At 39.4% G+C, this 16,117-nt stretch overlaps 1 protein-coding gene across 10 annotated transcripts in view; it reads left to right on the forward strand.

The window, feature by feature from the left end:
* LOC149806974 (uncharacterized) overlaps positions 1–16,117 on the forward strand; it is a 96,630-nt gene that overhangs the window by 67,199 nt on the left and 13,314 nt on the right. For 8 of the 10 annotated variants that reach the window (XM_089960282.1, XM_089960274.1, XM_089960295.1 and 5 more), the window contains 2 exons: positions 14,165–14,285; positions 15,672–15,803. In XM_089960282.1, coding sequence (XP_089816408.1) covers positions 14,165–14,285; positions 15,672–15,803 — 253 coding nt within the window. Of the gene's footprint in view, positions 1–7,406; positions 8,099–11,812; positions 14,286–15,671; positions 15,804–16,117 lie in introns of those variants that run through there. The other 2 variants (XM_089960319.1, XM_089960314.1) reach the window with 2 other exon arrangements.

Below are 16,117 nucleotides of genomic sequence, written 5' to 3' on the forward strand. Positions count from 1 at the left end.
GAAACAGAGAAAAAGTCCCCAGGAAAAGAAAAGTCCACAGAAGAAAACTAGTCGTAAGAGTGGCACTTCGGCCAGGACGCAACCTTACACTCGCAAACCACGACCAGCAACGGCGGTAACCGCGTCTCCGGTAGCCTCAGGTTCATTCACTTCTCAGTTGATGTCACCAAGAACTGAAGAGTACTTGGAGACGTTGATCACACCAAGGACATCTCCGTTGATGACCCCAAGAACTTCCCCAGTGGCAGGTCCCTCAAATTTAGCGGCAGTGGCCGCTGCTCACAAAGTACCTGCTCCCAAAATCAAAGTCCAAGAAAGATCGGGTATGTTACAAAATTTACTGGATTTGTCCAAGCAAGAACTGGCTCGATTTAGTCCGTTGCGTACCCCTTGCACAACGTGTCATGCCTGTCCTGAAGTTGATACGACGTAAAGACAATCAGTGGCGACGAGTTCCAGTATAAAAAGGTGTGTGTGACCAAGTCGGGGTATCAGTGTTTTTTGGTGCTCCTGAAGACTCAAAGATGTCACCCTCCAGAAAACATCCCTCTTCTAAAACCCAAGGAAAGAAAAGAAAAGGACTGCCACCACGTTTAGTCAAACATGGGGACAAGTTATCTGTCCTGTCCAAAGCTTCTCCACCCCTACAAAAAAAACTCATTCAATCAGCCTCCAAAGAGGTCATCGATACCGTGTGCGAATGTTGTTTGAACGTCTTGAGAGGTACGATCCCTTTGTCCAAACACCAGAAACAATGCTTAGGCAAACATCGTCACGTTCTTCGCCAAATGGTTGAAAAGAAATTCCCATTCGTCAAAAGAAGAAGATGTTGGTCCAACGTGGAGGAATTTTACCCCTCTTGCTAGGCCCATTGCTGAAAGGAGTCATGGGAACTATGTTGGGAGGACTGGTGGGAGCAAGATAAAAAGGCCCTCTGAAGTCCCAAGATCTCAGAATCGACCCCTGACATCCCATGGAAGGACGAAAACTAGCTTTAGTGCCTTACAAACGATGGATGGAATACCATCGTTCGCAAGAACAAAGCAACCCGCATTTACCTCCCATCCCGATTTGAGCGAAATGTCCCAGTTACAACACGAATTGCAGTCCTTAATGGAGCGCCAAGATTTGTCCGAAACAGAAAAATCGCAAAAGTACGGTCAACTCTTGCAACGACTGCAACTCTTTCACCAGAAAGCCTCAGACGAAACAGCTCTTCCCACTCTGAAAGATTTTAAGACCTTGCTGTAAAGTCCAGCACCATCACCAGTACCACTACCACCACTATCAGTGACCAAGACAGAAAAAGGAGAAGAAGAAGAAGAAGGGTTTCAAACTCCTCCAGAAAAAGTACGCAAGTTAACAACACCACCTACCTCCAGAATTCAATGGATTAAAAAGATGATGACCACTCCTTCTTCATCACAAGAGAAAAAGAAAGTGAAGACAGAAGTGAAGACAGAAGTGAAACAAGAACCGATATCCCCTGTTCAGACATCCTCCTCTGCGACACCTATTGCCGGTCGCAGACGCAAAGCATTACAATCCAAGAAAGTACCCCAAGAGAAAAAGAGTAGCATCTTCCAAGAGTGGGTGCCTTATTAACACACAAACACAAAAAAATGGAAAAAGTGTTAGCCAGCATTTACTACGATTCCTCGCATCCTGCAGGCTACGCAGGAGTTCAAAAATTGTATCGTGCTGCCAGAACGCGACTGAAAAGTCTCCGTTTACCTCAAGTGCAACGATGTTTACAAGAACAAGCTACTTACACTTTACACAAACCCATTCGACGCAAGTTTTCCAGAAGTCGCACCCGAGTGGAAGGCATCGATCATCAATGGCAAGCCGATTTAGCCGATGTCTCTCATTTGGCCAGCTACAATCGCGGCTACAAATATTTGTTTTGTGTCATCGACGTCTTCTCCAAATTTGCCTGGGTCGTGCCCTTGACTTCTAAATCGAGCAGTGAGTTAGTGCGAGCCCTGCAACGAGTGTTGAAACAAAGCGGTCGTCACCATCTTCGATGGCAAATGGACAAAGGCACCGAATTTCTGAACCAAGCTTTCCAAAAAGAATTAAAGAAACGTGACATTCATTTTTTTACCACCGAGAATCCTGAAACCAAAGCCAGCACCGTGGAACGTTTTCAACGCACTTTGAAAGACCACATGTGGAAATATTTTACGCATCCCCACAGTCTGAAGTACATCGACATCTTACCACACTTGGTGCAAGCGTACAACCAATCTTACCATCGAAGCATCGGACGTGCCCCGCAAGAAGTGACTCCCGGGAACGAAGTGTTGGTGTTTGAGCGCCTGTTTGGTACGTCCCCGACGAGAGCTGTCCCCAAGAAAAGTGGAGTGTTGACCGTAGGAGATTGGGTGCTCATTGGCAAAACCAAACGCACTTTCGACAAAGGTTACTTACCTAACTGGACGACCGAATTGTTTCGTGTCACTGGACGAGTGCATGGCCGTCATCCTGCCGTCTATAAATTGGAAGACATGAACAGAGAAGTGCTCAAAGGAACGTTTTACTTACCCGAGTTACAACGTGTCACCAAAAAAGAAGACGACGTGTACGACATCGAAAGCATTCTCGAACGCAGAACCCGTAAAGTGGGCAAACGACGTGTCAAAGAAGTCAAAGTACGTTGGAAAGGATATCCACCCAGTTTTGATTCTTGGATCGACGCTTCGCAAGTCATCGACTATAAAAAGAAGTGACCATCATGCCCTTTCATACAGACGCAGCTACGTCGACCACTCCTTCACATAGTTCTTCTCTGCAAGATTTAGAAAAACAACCTTTGTGGGTGTGGTGTGGAGAACGTGTGCCTTAAACGCAAATCGTCTTTTTCTGCCAAATCTTCGTGGTGTATTGTGTCATCGGGGCAGCCATTGCTAATTTGAGTTTGCAACAAGGAGACAAACAATTGTGGACCATTTTATTGAGCAGCTGCATCGGTTACCTGCTTCCCAATCCCTCCCTGAAATTCTCTTCCAACGGGAACAACGGGAACCTTGTGTCCAGTGCCAGTGTCAGTCCCCACTCCAATAACAACAACAACCCTATTGTAAGCGGAGACACGCCTCTCACGTCCAGTCACCCCTCGGGCAGCCACAGAACTCTGGAATTATGAGTCACCAAAACGAATTTTACTTAACCTTACCCAGTGATAGTTCCATGGAGGTGTTTCCCAAGAACACGTTGTGCTGTTACACGGCCAAATTACCTCAGACCATCCCATTAGATCACGAAGCCCATTGGGAAGTGGATTTAGTAGAAATCATTCACCCGACCCAAGTCCTCAATGTCCTTCCCAATCAAAATTCTTTTGATGTGGAAGTTTATGACGAGCAAATGCAGCTGTACTTGGATACCCATGGCAAATATAACATCAAAACCCCTGGCACACAAAATCAAAAGTACACCACCTATCACTTGTTCGTTCCCCCAGGCTATTATTTTAGTGGTCAACATTTGGTGAGCACCATAGCCTCCAGGTTTAATGTCGTGTTTCTGAAAGCTTTGGAAAGTGTCAAAAAAGTGTCACCATGGAATACCACAAAGCAGCTCGTCGCTTCTTGATGAAATTTGATGGGAGTAAAATCATGTCCATTTTATTTTGTCCTGAATTGTTTGACATGTTGGGTGGAGACGTGGACGTGAGAATGGTCATGCTCAAGAAAAACGAATTACGAATCATTTACGACAACGAGTCTTTTAGCAAGTTATTTCGTGCCCCGGTAGAACTGAACCAAGGACTGAATTTGATGTTTGTGTACTCCGATGTGGTGGAGTTCAACGTGGTGGGACACACCTCCGTGCCGTTACTGCGTGTCATTCCTTTCAATGTGGATTCTGCCACGGTCACTGACGAGGAAGGTGGAAACACTTACCACGTTCACCGCGAATTTGTACATCCTCACTATTTGCCTGTCAGCAAGTCGTATTTGGACACGGTCAACATTGCTATAAAAGGAGATCTGGGACAAAATATTTCATTCACCAAAGGAAAAGTCACGGTGAAACTCCATTTTCGAAAACGGTTCTCTCACGACTCGTAAATCATGTATCCAGTGTACCGAGGGGTTGCTCGACAGCGAGGACACGGTTTAGGAGATATGCTGAAATCGGCTTTTCGTTCGGTGGCCCCGGTGTTGAAAAAGAAGAGCCGTCCGAGACTTAGACGTTTTCGATTATTGAGACATAGATAAAAATGATGCACCGAGAGTCTTGCGCTTGTTCCAAGTCGGAACTGGATCTGTTTGCCATGCACCCCACCATGATGACCATGCAAGAATCCCAGTGGGTGGAATTTCACCCCGTCTCCTCTTTGACGGATTCCGCTCCCATCGAGTTTGAAATCGAAGGTCAGCCCGAAGATTACATCGATCTGAATAGCAGTTACCTGTATTTGAAAGTCAAAGTGATCAAAACGGAAAACACCAATCCAGGAGGCGATGCTAGAGTAGCTCCTGTCAACAATTTCATGCATTCCTTGTTCAGCGAAGTGGACTTGTACTTGAATAACAAACTGGTCAGCAGCAGCATGGATACTTACCCATATCGTGCCTACCTGGAAAATCTCTTGACGTACGGAAAAGAAGCCAAGAATACTCATCTGGATGCTTGCGTGGTATGGACCCTGACACGGCAGGTGTAGCCACGTTTAGCGACACAGTCCTGACAGAAGATGACAATCCTCACGATGTGGGGTTTAACGACCGTCGAAAGAAAATTATGCAAGGGCGAAGTTTAGAACTGATGGATCGTTTGCATTTGGACATGTGGTTACAAGAAAAGTATTTGCTCAACGGGGTGGATATCCGTCTGAGACTGAATCGTAGCAGTGCCGCTTTCCATTTGATGGCGCATGCCAATGAATACAAAACTATCATTCAAGAAGCTCGACTTTACGTGCGTCGTGTGGAAGTGTTACCTAAAGTGGGAAACGACGTCAGTCAGACGTTGAGCAGAACGACCGCCAAGTATCCGATACGACGCGTAGAAGTGAAAACGTTCACCATTCCCGCTGGACAGCGATCTATGATCGAACATCATCTGTTCCAAGGACAGTTACCCAAGCGTTTGATTGTTGGTATCGTCAGGAATTCAGCCTTCAACGGAACCCACGATCAAAATCCTTTTGAGTTTCAACATTACAATGTGTCCAAGATCGAAGTCAGTCGCGACGGCAAGACCTTGTGTACCCGACCCTTTAAGCCCAACTTTGGTGTCGCGAAGAATTTTTTGAGATCGTACTTGTCCCTGTACGAAGCCACCGGTCAGTTAGGAACCAACACCAGTCACGGTATTTCGTACGACGATTATGCAGGAGGCTATGCTTTGTGGGGTTTTGATTTCACTCCAGACCAAGGCAGCGACGAGGGACATTTCCACCCTATAAAATCGGGTCAGATTCGTGTGGAACTTCACTTTGCAAATCCACCTCCAGATCACACAGTGAACGTCCTCCTGTATGCAGAATTTGACAATACCATAGAAATCAACAGTTTGAGAGAAGTCATTCTAGACTATTGGAAGCCATGGAAGACTGTTATCCCTCTTTACCTAGTGGAGAAACTTTGGAGATGGAATGTGAGGAGACCGTTGAAGAAGAAGAAGAATCCCAAGACGAAGAAGTTATCATGATGAAGTCAAGATGGCCAGAACAAGAAGCCCATTTATTTTCCTGTTTTGCCACATTCCTGGCAGATATAATGAAAGAATTGATCAAGGAAGAGTGCTATGGATGTCACAACGATCATCCCAGTCAAATTCAACACGACAAATGTCTGATGTTGAGTCAAGAAGAAAAATTGGACGAATATCTGGACAAAGCTTGGGATCACATCGAGATAGAATTCGTGTTGAACGAGTGGTATAAAGGCTTGGATAAACATTCTTCTCCTCCATTAACGTCTCTGGAGTCCCGTCGCATCGAATCTCTCTTGGACCAGAGTAAGAAGTCGGATCTAAACGCCTTTTACTTGTCAGACATTTTCAAGCAAAAAGTCAGGATAGAATTGATCACTTATCATTACCTGTGAAGAAGAAGAAAGAGAACCACACAAAACATCGATACCTGGGAACTTTATTACCTTTTGAACCACACTTCGTACACGGCTTATTGGAATCCTGTCGTCTGTGCTAAAGATGAATTCCCTCATCGCAAACCTCAAGACCATCAAGCTTATGTGATCAACACGGACGACAGTCATCTCCCAGGAACCCACTGGGTAGCCGTCTACTTTCCTCAAGAAGGATGTGTGGAATATTTCGATTCGTATGGATTGCCTCCTTTGGAAGACGATATCATTGACTTTATGAGAAGAAATGCTTAGACCACCCGATTCAATAATGTGAAATTACAAGGCACAGATTCCTTGGTGTGTGGACAATATTGTGTGTATTTTCTGCATCATCGCAGCCTGGGTTATTCCTTAGAACATTTAGTGACTCATTTTGATCCTCGTTCTTCTAGAAACGATGTGAAAGTAGATCGATGGTTTTGTGACCATTATGCTTATCTTTTGTCTCAAGCTAGAAAACGTAGTGTCCATCAATGGCCTAATGACTTCCAACAGTGGAAATCACAATTTCATTCACAACGTTGTCAACCCTGTCCAAATTAATGTGTGAGTTGCAAAAAAAAATGTTTGTCATTTGAAAAAAAATGTTTGATGTTATATTGTTAAATTATTATCAAAAATGTTATAGTTGTTTGTTAGTGTTAAGTGATTTTGAATAAAAAATGTTGTGTTTTGAAAAAAAATGCCTTTGTCTTTTGTTTGGCTATAGGAATTTTGATTCATGCTCTTTGACTTCTTTCTTCATGACACTCATTGAACGTTGCGGCTCGAAAACCGTGTGTGGATGTTTTCCTTCACGTCCGCGCTTTGACTATAAAGCCGGGGGTAGCCTTCAGTCTAACCATCCATTGTCGACTCATCCTCCTACGAAGATGTGCTCCAAACTAGCTAAGCTAAACGAAGCCTACGTGAATTTGCATAGGGTCAGACACAGTCTGATACCGAAGCCAGAAGAGATAGAGAATGTGAGAGTCTTAAAAGTCACTGAAGACCTGATAGAAGAGCTCTTCAGAGAAGAAGTGAACAGGGAGAAAGAAGAATGGACAGAGAAGTACAGACTTCAGAAACAGCAGAGAGAGCAACAACAGCAACAACATCAGCAGCAGCAACCTGAACCTGACAGAGGCTTTGTCGATTGTCGTATCGACACCAAAGAGTTCTTCTTCTCTTTCCGAAGAAGCAGACCTATCGTCAGAAAGTCTATCGTCAGAGGACATCGCATTCTTAGAAACTTAAAGATCGCCCTAGCTTCAACTTCGCACACAAAAACAGCCCTTTTCAGGGCTACCCCAATCTCTAGAAAAGAAATAACAATCAATTTGCCAATGTGTGTATGTAGAGTAGTGTGAATATAAACACTGACTCTTTTGTGGTGTGAGCGTATGTGTTGGTATGGATAGTAGATAATGATCGTGTTTTTTTGCTGTTTGAGGTGCGTGGAGAGTAGATTTGGTGTTTGATTGGATTGCTTTGCGTATGTGGATAGTATATTGAAGTGATTAATGAAAATTTTTAAATTAGTAATGGATAGTAAAAAAGTGAGTCAGTGTTTCTTTTAGGTCCGCGCGTTATTTGGTCATAATCTAGGTAATATAATTTTTGTTTTAAGGGATGTTTTCCTTCACGTCCGCGAATTCACTATAAATTGGAAATCGCTAGGCAGTCTAGCTACCCTTGTTGATTGATCAACACCAGAATGAACACCAGACTAGCTAAACTTCTAGAACTCCAGATGCACGTGGAATATGCCAGGCGCATACTAAATGAACTGGCCGCGGAGGCCATCGTCGAAGAGGGAAGGATGAAAGAGGAGGAAAGAAGAAAAAAAGAAGAGGAGGAAAAGGAGAGAGGAAATTTCAGAATCCCAGAGACCGAAGATTGGGATTCTGAAGCCACTTATCCCGCCTCTGCACTCCCAACAAAAAAAGTAAAAGGAGACTGGGGAAGAAGATGTGTGTGTGGTGCCAGGCCTGGAAGGTGCCATCATTAACCAGGTGTGACTTGAGTTAAAAACAAACAGCCCTTTTCAGGGCTACCCAAACCTTTAGAAAAGAAATAGTAATCAATTTGCCAATGTGCGTATGTAGAGTAGTGTGAATATAAACACTGACTCTTTTTTTCCGTGTGTGTGTGTGTGTGTGTGTGTGTTTGTGTGTTCTATCCCTTTCCCCTGTTCCATTTCCATAGACCCATCAGGTCGAGACCGTATTAAAATAGGGTCCCGACCCTGTTCCATTTTCCCTTGTCGCTCAACAGTCCCAAGATTATTTTTTTTCCATGTTAAATTCCCCTTGAGGCTAGAGTGGCCCAGGGGTTTCCGTAATTTTAAATTTCCCATTGAGGCTAGAGTGGCCCAGGGTTTTTTTTAATGCTAATTTCCCTTGAGGCTAGGGTGGCCCACTTCACTACTTCTGCCGTTGTCTGAAGACTCGATTTAGACTGTCCATATCTCCTTTATGCGAGAGTCTAACATTTTCTTTGGATATAGACTGGATTTGATTTATCCAGTCCTCGAATACAATACTGTCATAAAATGTATTTTACACCATGAAATACGTATCCTATATCAATCTAAGATTAAACATCCTGTCGATAATAACTTAAAAGTTGTATTACGGGCTGAATATTCAATTTAGACTGTCCATATCTCAGTCTCGAACTAGAATGATCCATTGTCTGGATATAAACTATCTGATTCTAACACATTGTCTGGATAGAAACTATCTGATTCTAACACATTGTCTGGATAGAAACTATCTGATTCTAACACATTGTCTGGATAGAAACTATCTGATTCTAACACATTGTCTGGATAGAAACTATCTGATTCTAACACATTGTCTGGATAGAAACTATCTGATTCTAACACATTGTCTGGATAGAAACTATCTGATTCTAACACATTGTCTGGATAGAAACTATCTGATTCTAACACATTGTCTGGATAGAAACTATCTGATTCTAACACATTGTCTGGATAGAAACTATCTGATTCTAACACATTGTCTGGATAGAAACTATCTGATTCTAACACATTGTCTGGATAGAAACTATCTGATTCTAACACATTGTCTGGATAGAAACTATCTGATTCTAACACATTGTCTGGATAGAAACTATCTGATTCTAACACATTGTCTGGATAGAAACTATCTGATTCTAACACATTGTCTGGATAGAAACTATCTGATTCTAACACATTGTCTGGATAGAAACTATCTGATTCTAACACATTGTCTGGATAGAAACTATCTGATTCTAACACATTGTCTGGATAGAAACTATCTGATTCTAACACATTGTCTGGATAGAAACTATCTGATTCTAACACATTGTCTGGATAGAAACTATCTGATTCTAACACATTGTCTGGATAGAAACTATCTGATTCTAACACATTGTCTGGATAGAAACTATCTGATTCTAACACATTGTCTGGATAGAAACTATCTGATTCTAACACATTGTCTGGATAGAAACTATCTGATTCTAACACATTGTCTGGATAGAAACTATCTGATTCTAACACATTGTCTGGATAGAAACTATCTGATTCTAACACATTGTCTGGATAGAAACTATCTGATTCTAACACATTGTCTGGATAGAAACTATCTGATTCTAACACATTGTCTGGATAGAAACTATCTGATTCTAACACATTGTCTGGATAGAAACTATCTGATTCTAACACATTGTCTGGATAGAAACTATCTGATTCTAACACATTGTCTGGATAGAAACTATCTGATTCTAACACATTGTCTGGATAGAAACTATCTGATTCTAACACATTGTCTGGATAGAAACTATCTGATTCTAACACATTGTCTGGATAGAAACTATCTGATTCTAACACATTGTCTGGATAGAAACTATCTGATTCTAACACATTGTCTGGATAGAAACTATCTGATTCTAACACATTGTCTGGATAGAAACTATCTGATTCTAACACATTGTCTGGATAGAAACTATCTGATTCTAACACATTGTCTGGATAGAAACTATCTGATTCTAACACATTGTCTGGATAGAAACTATCTGATTCTAACACATTGTCTGGATAGAAACTATCTGATTCTAACACATTGTCTGGATAGAAACTATCTGATTCTAACACATTGTCTGGATAGAAACTATCTGATTCTAACACATTGTCTGGATAGAAACTATCTGATTCTAACACATTGTCTGGATAGAAACTATCTGATTCTAACACATTGTCTGGATAGAAACTATCTGATTCTAACACATTGTCTGGATAGAAACTATCTGATTCTAACACATTGTCTGGATAGAAACTATCTGATTCTAACACATTGTCTGGATAGAAACTATCTGATTCTAACACATTGTCTGGATAGAAACTATCTGATTCTAACACATTGTCTGGATAGAAACTATCTGATTCTAACACATTGTCTGGATAGAAACTATTTGATTCTAACACATTGTTGAATGTTGAGAGCCATGTAAGTTGTCATAAGTTAATATTATGGCAAAGTACAATGCACAATAAAACATTCCCTCTGACTGAGGTAGGTTCGAGTATCTATAATATTTTCTCATTGTCTCAATTTAGTATTGTGTTGCTTCGTAGAATATTGATGAAACGTCCGTGTTTGTGTGACTGTATAGCAACTGATTTTATACATTTGTCTGTCACTTTATTACAGCTCCATTGTAAGATTAAACTGGCCTTTAGATTTGATATATTTGATCTTGTCCACATTTAATTCAGTCGGTCATAACATGACCACTCAATCGTGTCTCTACCCATGTACTTTGTGAACAGCTGAATAAACTTCCTTATCATGTGACGTCACAACTGCTTCAACTGTGTTGTTGCTACAAAGGACAATACGGAACAAATGCGTCAGTTAATGAGTCAAGAAATTATTTGTTGAAAAAACGAAACCTTATGAAATGTATTCCATTAGTTATCAAATATTGTTCAACTTGCGATTAAAACTATTGAGATTAAAGCTCCATTTGAAACTCAGTGAATCAAATAGTCATTTTGCAAAGTTATTTATTTCTTTTATTTTCGGACGCTTTAACTATATGTTGCAAGGGGCACACGTGAGTACATCATGAATGTTTCAATCTAAAACGTTCTATTCAACCATACACTATGATGATATTCTGCCGTTGGATTGGTTTAAATCACGGATAAAACAGAAGTATATAGCTACAAACTGACAATCGCTCTGTTTTCACTGAAGATTTCTAAAGAATATGGGACTATTAAATTTTCTTAAAGTGTTGTAAATATCAGCGATAGACAAAAGCTTGATACTTATTGTTAGTTAGCAAATCCAGCCAGCAGATTTATCGATGTGAAAACTTGTCTTTGGCGAAGGTTAATTTACCTCGATATACGTTATTCAAAACAGTCTGTGATTTTAATGATCTTATGTATATAAAAAATCAAAATATGTAACTTTGGATAAATTTGTTCTTTGCTTGTCTCGTGTTTTTATACCAAGTTTAACTGAGAAAGAAATGTGTGTATTTACTTTCATTTGCAATAACACATCCTCTCTTGATCTCTTTCTCACACCCACATGCAAACACAAGCATCAGCAACTACACGACTTCAGCTTTAAAAGTAAAAGAAGCATAGTCATCTTGACTTAATTATACGTCTGTTATTCCGGGATATAATAATATCATGGAAATGTGAGTTTTTAAATTTGTTTCAGTTTGGTTTTTGTCGCTGAATGATCTACAGCACATGTCTGTTGGTGTAACAGGATAGACCTGAATGGATGTTTGGATCGAATGACAATTCAACACAATGTTTTGAATGACGGAAGTTTATGATATGAATTATATATATATATATATATACACACACACACTACAAATACAGTGACTCTCTCACGCTCTAAACATACGCCTCATTCAATTACTTATCCAAACATTCACAAATAGAAAAACAATGTATGACAGTAAGATTCGTATAATCTCATGTAACACGTAATGGAAATGAGATTCACATAATCTAATGTAATTTTATGTAATGAAAGTGACATTCAAAAAATCTAATGGAATAAAAATAAGATTCAAATAATATCATGGAATGAAAATAAGATTCAAATAATCTCATGTAAATCAAAATGACATCAATTGTACTAAATTGAAACAACAATCAATTGAAACAAACACGACTCGGTCGTTTGTACAGCCGTATGATACATAAATATTTGTAAAAATTTGCAAATGTGACCACTGACAAACCACGCAGTTCTCCCTAATTATTTTGTTGGCCCACACTTGTATGGGCTGCACACACCCTTCGTTGATCCACCATGCGCACAAGTTTACAAATTAGCGGTTTCGTCTTCGTATGGCCTTGATGGTTACATCATTTCCATATCCATATAGACACATTGGCTGTCAGACAGACAGGCTGATATACCCGCAGACACATACGCACAGATAGCACACAGTCCTCAAGAATCAGGTTGACACACTTGTATTGACCAGACCCAACATTCATGGATCCACCATAGGCACACATATACGTATAGACATACGTACAGACTGGTACAGACAGCTACAATAAAACCAAACTGGTCATAATAACAACAGGTACGGAATTAAAATCTATAGATATGTGCTACTAAATTAAACCCCTAATAGCAATGTATAACAATTCAAACGTTCACAACATTTCAAATCCGCGTATTAGTAAAGACATTATTTTACGATACGACAATAAAAACTGAATATGCTTCACATATCAAATAAAATACAAATGTAACTCTTACCCCTATGGCTGGAGAACAAAAATGGAGAACGTTCACTCTTTGACAAGGTCCAAAGACAAGTGTGTGAGTTAGAAAACAAACTTGCCTTAAATCTACGTGAGAGTGAGTATTGGTAAGGGTAAAATACCCGTGCATGCATACCTTGCTTTTAGTGTCTCTCGCCGCAAGCGTTATACGACGAGATAAATGCATTTCAGTTGCTTGCCTAGAAAAACAATCAAAACCTAGGTAATGTTGTACACAGGTACGACAAAAGTGATCAAATCGTTCTAAGGCGAAACAAGTTATTTCTTGTTTTATTCTGTGACAATTGGTTACTTAGTAAAAACAATTTTTTTTTATGGACTACATGTTGATACTTACAAAGAAAAATCACGTCTTATTAAAATCATTTTGAACGGATTTCGCTTAAACCATGTTCAATAAGTTGGTGTTAGGTTGTGATAATGAAGAATATAGTTTCAGTAAAGCAGTTTCCAAGTAAGGCCGGTCTATTCGTGGCATTTTCGCATATTTGTTCATATCAGAAAGCTCAACTCGTCAATAGATTACGAATGTTTTCCAATGATTCAAAGAGAAATAAAAATTATTGCTGATATAAAAACTACAAATTCTGTAATGTATAACATCCATACCAGACACAGAGCAATGCTTACCTCGTTCCCAAAGATTTTGTTTCTTGACATCTGTGGGTCATTTTTCTTTTTCAAAGACTGAATATGTCTATTTATCAGAAAACTTCAAAATGCGTCCATTTTCCTCAAATTGAAAAATATTTTTTATGAATTTGGAAAATTTTCCTGAGAACGGGTGAAAAACAGTGACAGTTGGGCCCGAATTGTATTTGACTGGTAGACCAACAGTCTTAAACTTTTGCCGTTTAAATAAATCAAGAGTTTGTCGTTGAGTACTTATTGTACCATAAAACGAATATTCAATTTCCATTTTACGACTACCTTGATGAAGAAACGGACCATTTATTTTTCTGAGACGGAGCGCCCAGCATTGCTCAGATTTATAGAAGAAGATAATTTAGTATATCCGTTATATTATTTTAACTAAAGTAATCTCTCACGAAAAGGTGTTTAGAAAATAAAATAGTTTTCTATTACAGACAATTCTGACAGGTGAATTAGTTGAAAAATGTTTGCATTCTGTTTAATATTTTTGACCATACGTATTTGATTAAGGCGTTAAGTTTTAAACTGTGTTGACGTTTATGCCGACATGCCCTCATTTGATACATCCGATCACATCAATATGGCCGATTTCCATCCACAGATTAGTTCAAGCCTAGATATTGGATCAAATCCGGAGCCAGGAGAATACATGGTGTGTGCCGATGGAGAGTCGGCTAAGTGCTACCAGGGAAACATTTCTGACTTGTGCACGAAATATATCAGTGAGTATCAATATATATGGGTTGTGTTTGTGAGGAAGATGCTGTTGTTAAAATTCTAATTTTAAATGTATGTTAGCTTTAACCTTTACCATTATTATTGCATTATTGTTGTTTACCCCAATTTTATGTCTATCAAAACTGATGTCTAGCACTTGCATATGCTGTTATAAAGCCCGTGTCATAGAACTACCTGTCTGTACACAAAAGATGCGTTTCATAGACGTTGATGTGCGTTTCATAGACGTTGATGTGAGTTGCAAAAACAATGATTTGAAATCTGAAAATACATTATTTCAAGGCAGTAATGATAGTATCGGTATTGCCGACACTGCGTTTAATATGCAGATTGTTAATAACCGAGTAAACAATATCACTTCGTCATCGCTGGCAACAAAATCTAATCGCAGAAACTGATCAAATGCGGCTTGAAGTTGAAGCGGATGTTTTGGCGATGAAACCTTAAACTTCTGGATCATCAGTCTGTTCACATCAAAGGATCTACTACTTCTGCCCATAAAAGCAATCAGAAAATCGTAATACACGATTTCTTATGTAAATGTAGATAACGTTATTAGCTTATTTTCGGGAAATATTATTTTTCAAGCTCCCCAACCTGATTACATCAGCTTTGTAGGATAATCCCACCGCCGCAACACTGTAGATATTGTCGTGAAATATCATCCTGAGAAAACTGCACTCTTGAGTGTATTCTAATAATCTTTATATATCCCATTTCTGTAAAGATCTTGCAGAAAATATAGAAATTCCCAGGATGCTTGATTTGATTAAATGGAAAATTAGACTCAATACATTATATAGTAGCATGTTAATATCTGTCACGATATCAGTGAAAGAAAGTAGGATCCAGTCAAAGTCGTAACCTTATTAGAAGAGGCCGGGGAGTATGGACCTTGCTACCCCAGGAATATAAAGTGAAGTATCATACCAATTAATTAGTGCAAAATTATTTTCGGAAATATGTCATTACAACTCAATTTGCATAATTTGCTAGAATATTACATGAAAAGCAAGCACCCACTAATTTACCTTGCTCATTTAGAATTTACGATGACTGGGATCGTTTATATTATTCGTTTTGATCGAATACATTCCGATAACAATTTTGAATGGATTTTGTATTAACCGTATGTATGTTTCTTAGTTTGTAGTATATATAACTAAGCAATATATTGTGCCAGGTTAAAAATCGTATCACATCTGACAACAAACATCAGTTTAAGACAAAGTGACGAGCAGGTTGTTTAAGTCGTACGATAAGCGATACTCATGTAGAATCATAGTTTTAAAGGATCAGCTATGGAAGAAACACATATAAATAAAATAAACTTCACATATATATCTTGGCTCACAATCATCGTTTTGCAGTATGGCCGCCTGGACAGAGTGACGATGGACAGGCATCTGGTATTCTTCCTAGTGTACTGGTCCCCGTTCTGATTCTTATATTAGTTGCCGTGGTGATCTGGTTTAAACGTGAAGTAATCAGAAAACGCTGCCGTGAGTAATAATTACAAACTTCATTCAATTTTAAGACAAGATAATTTGTAGTTTGCATGTCTTCACTGAAAACACAAACTCGTTTTAAGCGTATATTGTTTCCCGTAAGGATATCATCATAATAAACAAATGAAACGTGTGTAAGGTGTATGTGTGTATGTTTATTTAACGGAAATTATATTTGTCCATGAATAAACGCATAGCATTTTCATCCCATTCAGACTGGTGGGATGCCCGCGACTGCCATTCATATTTAACGTTTTGCTTCTGAAGCTGTTTGGAGAAATGATGTATTTGATGCAAAGTAAAAATAT

The sequence above is a fragment of the Sinohyriopsis cumingii genome, chromosome 1, assembly GCF_028554795.1.
Source record: "Sinohyriopsis cumingii isolate HCF-2022 chromosome 1, ASM2855479v2, whole genome shotgun sequence".
In the NCBI taxonomy this organism is placed as follows: Eukaryota; Metazoa; Mollusca; class Bivalvia; order Unionida; family Unionidae; genus Sinohyriopsis; species Sinohyriopsis cumingii.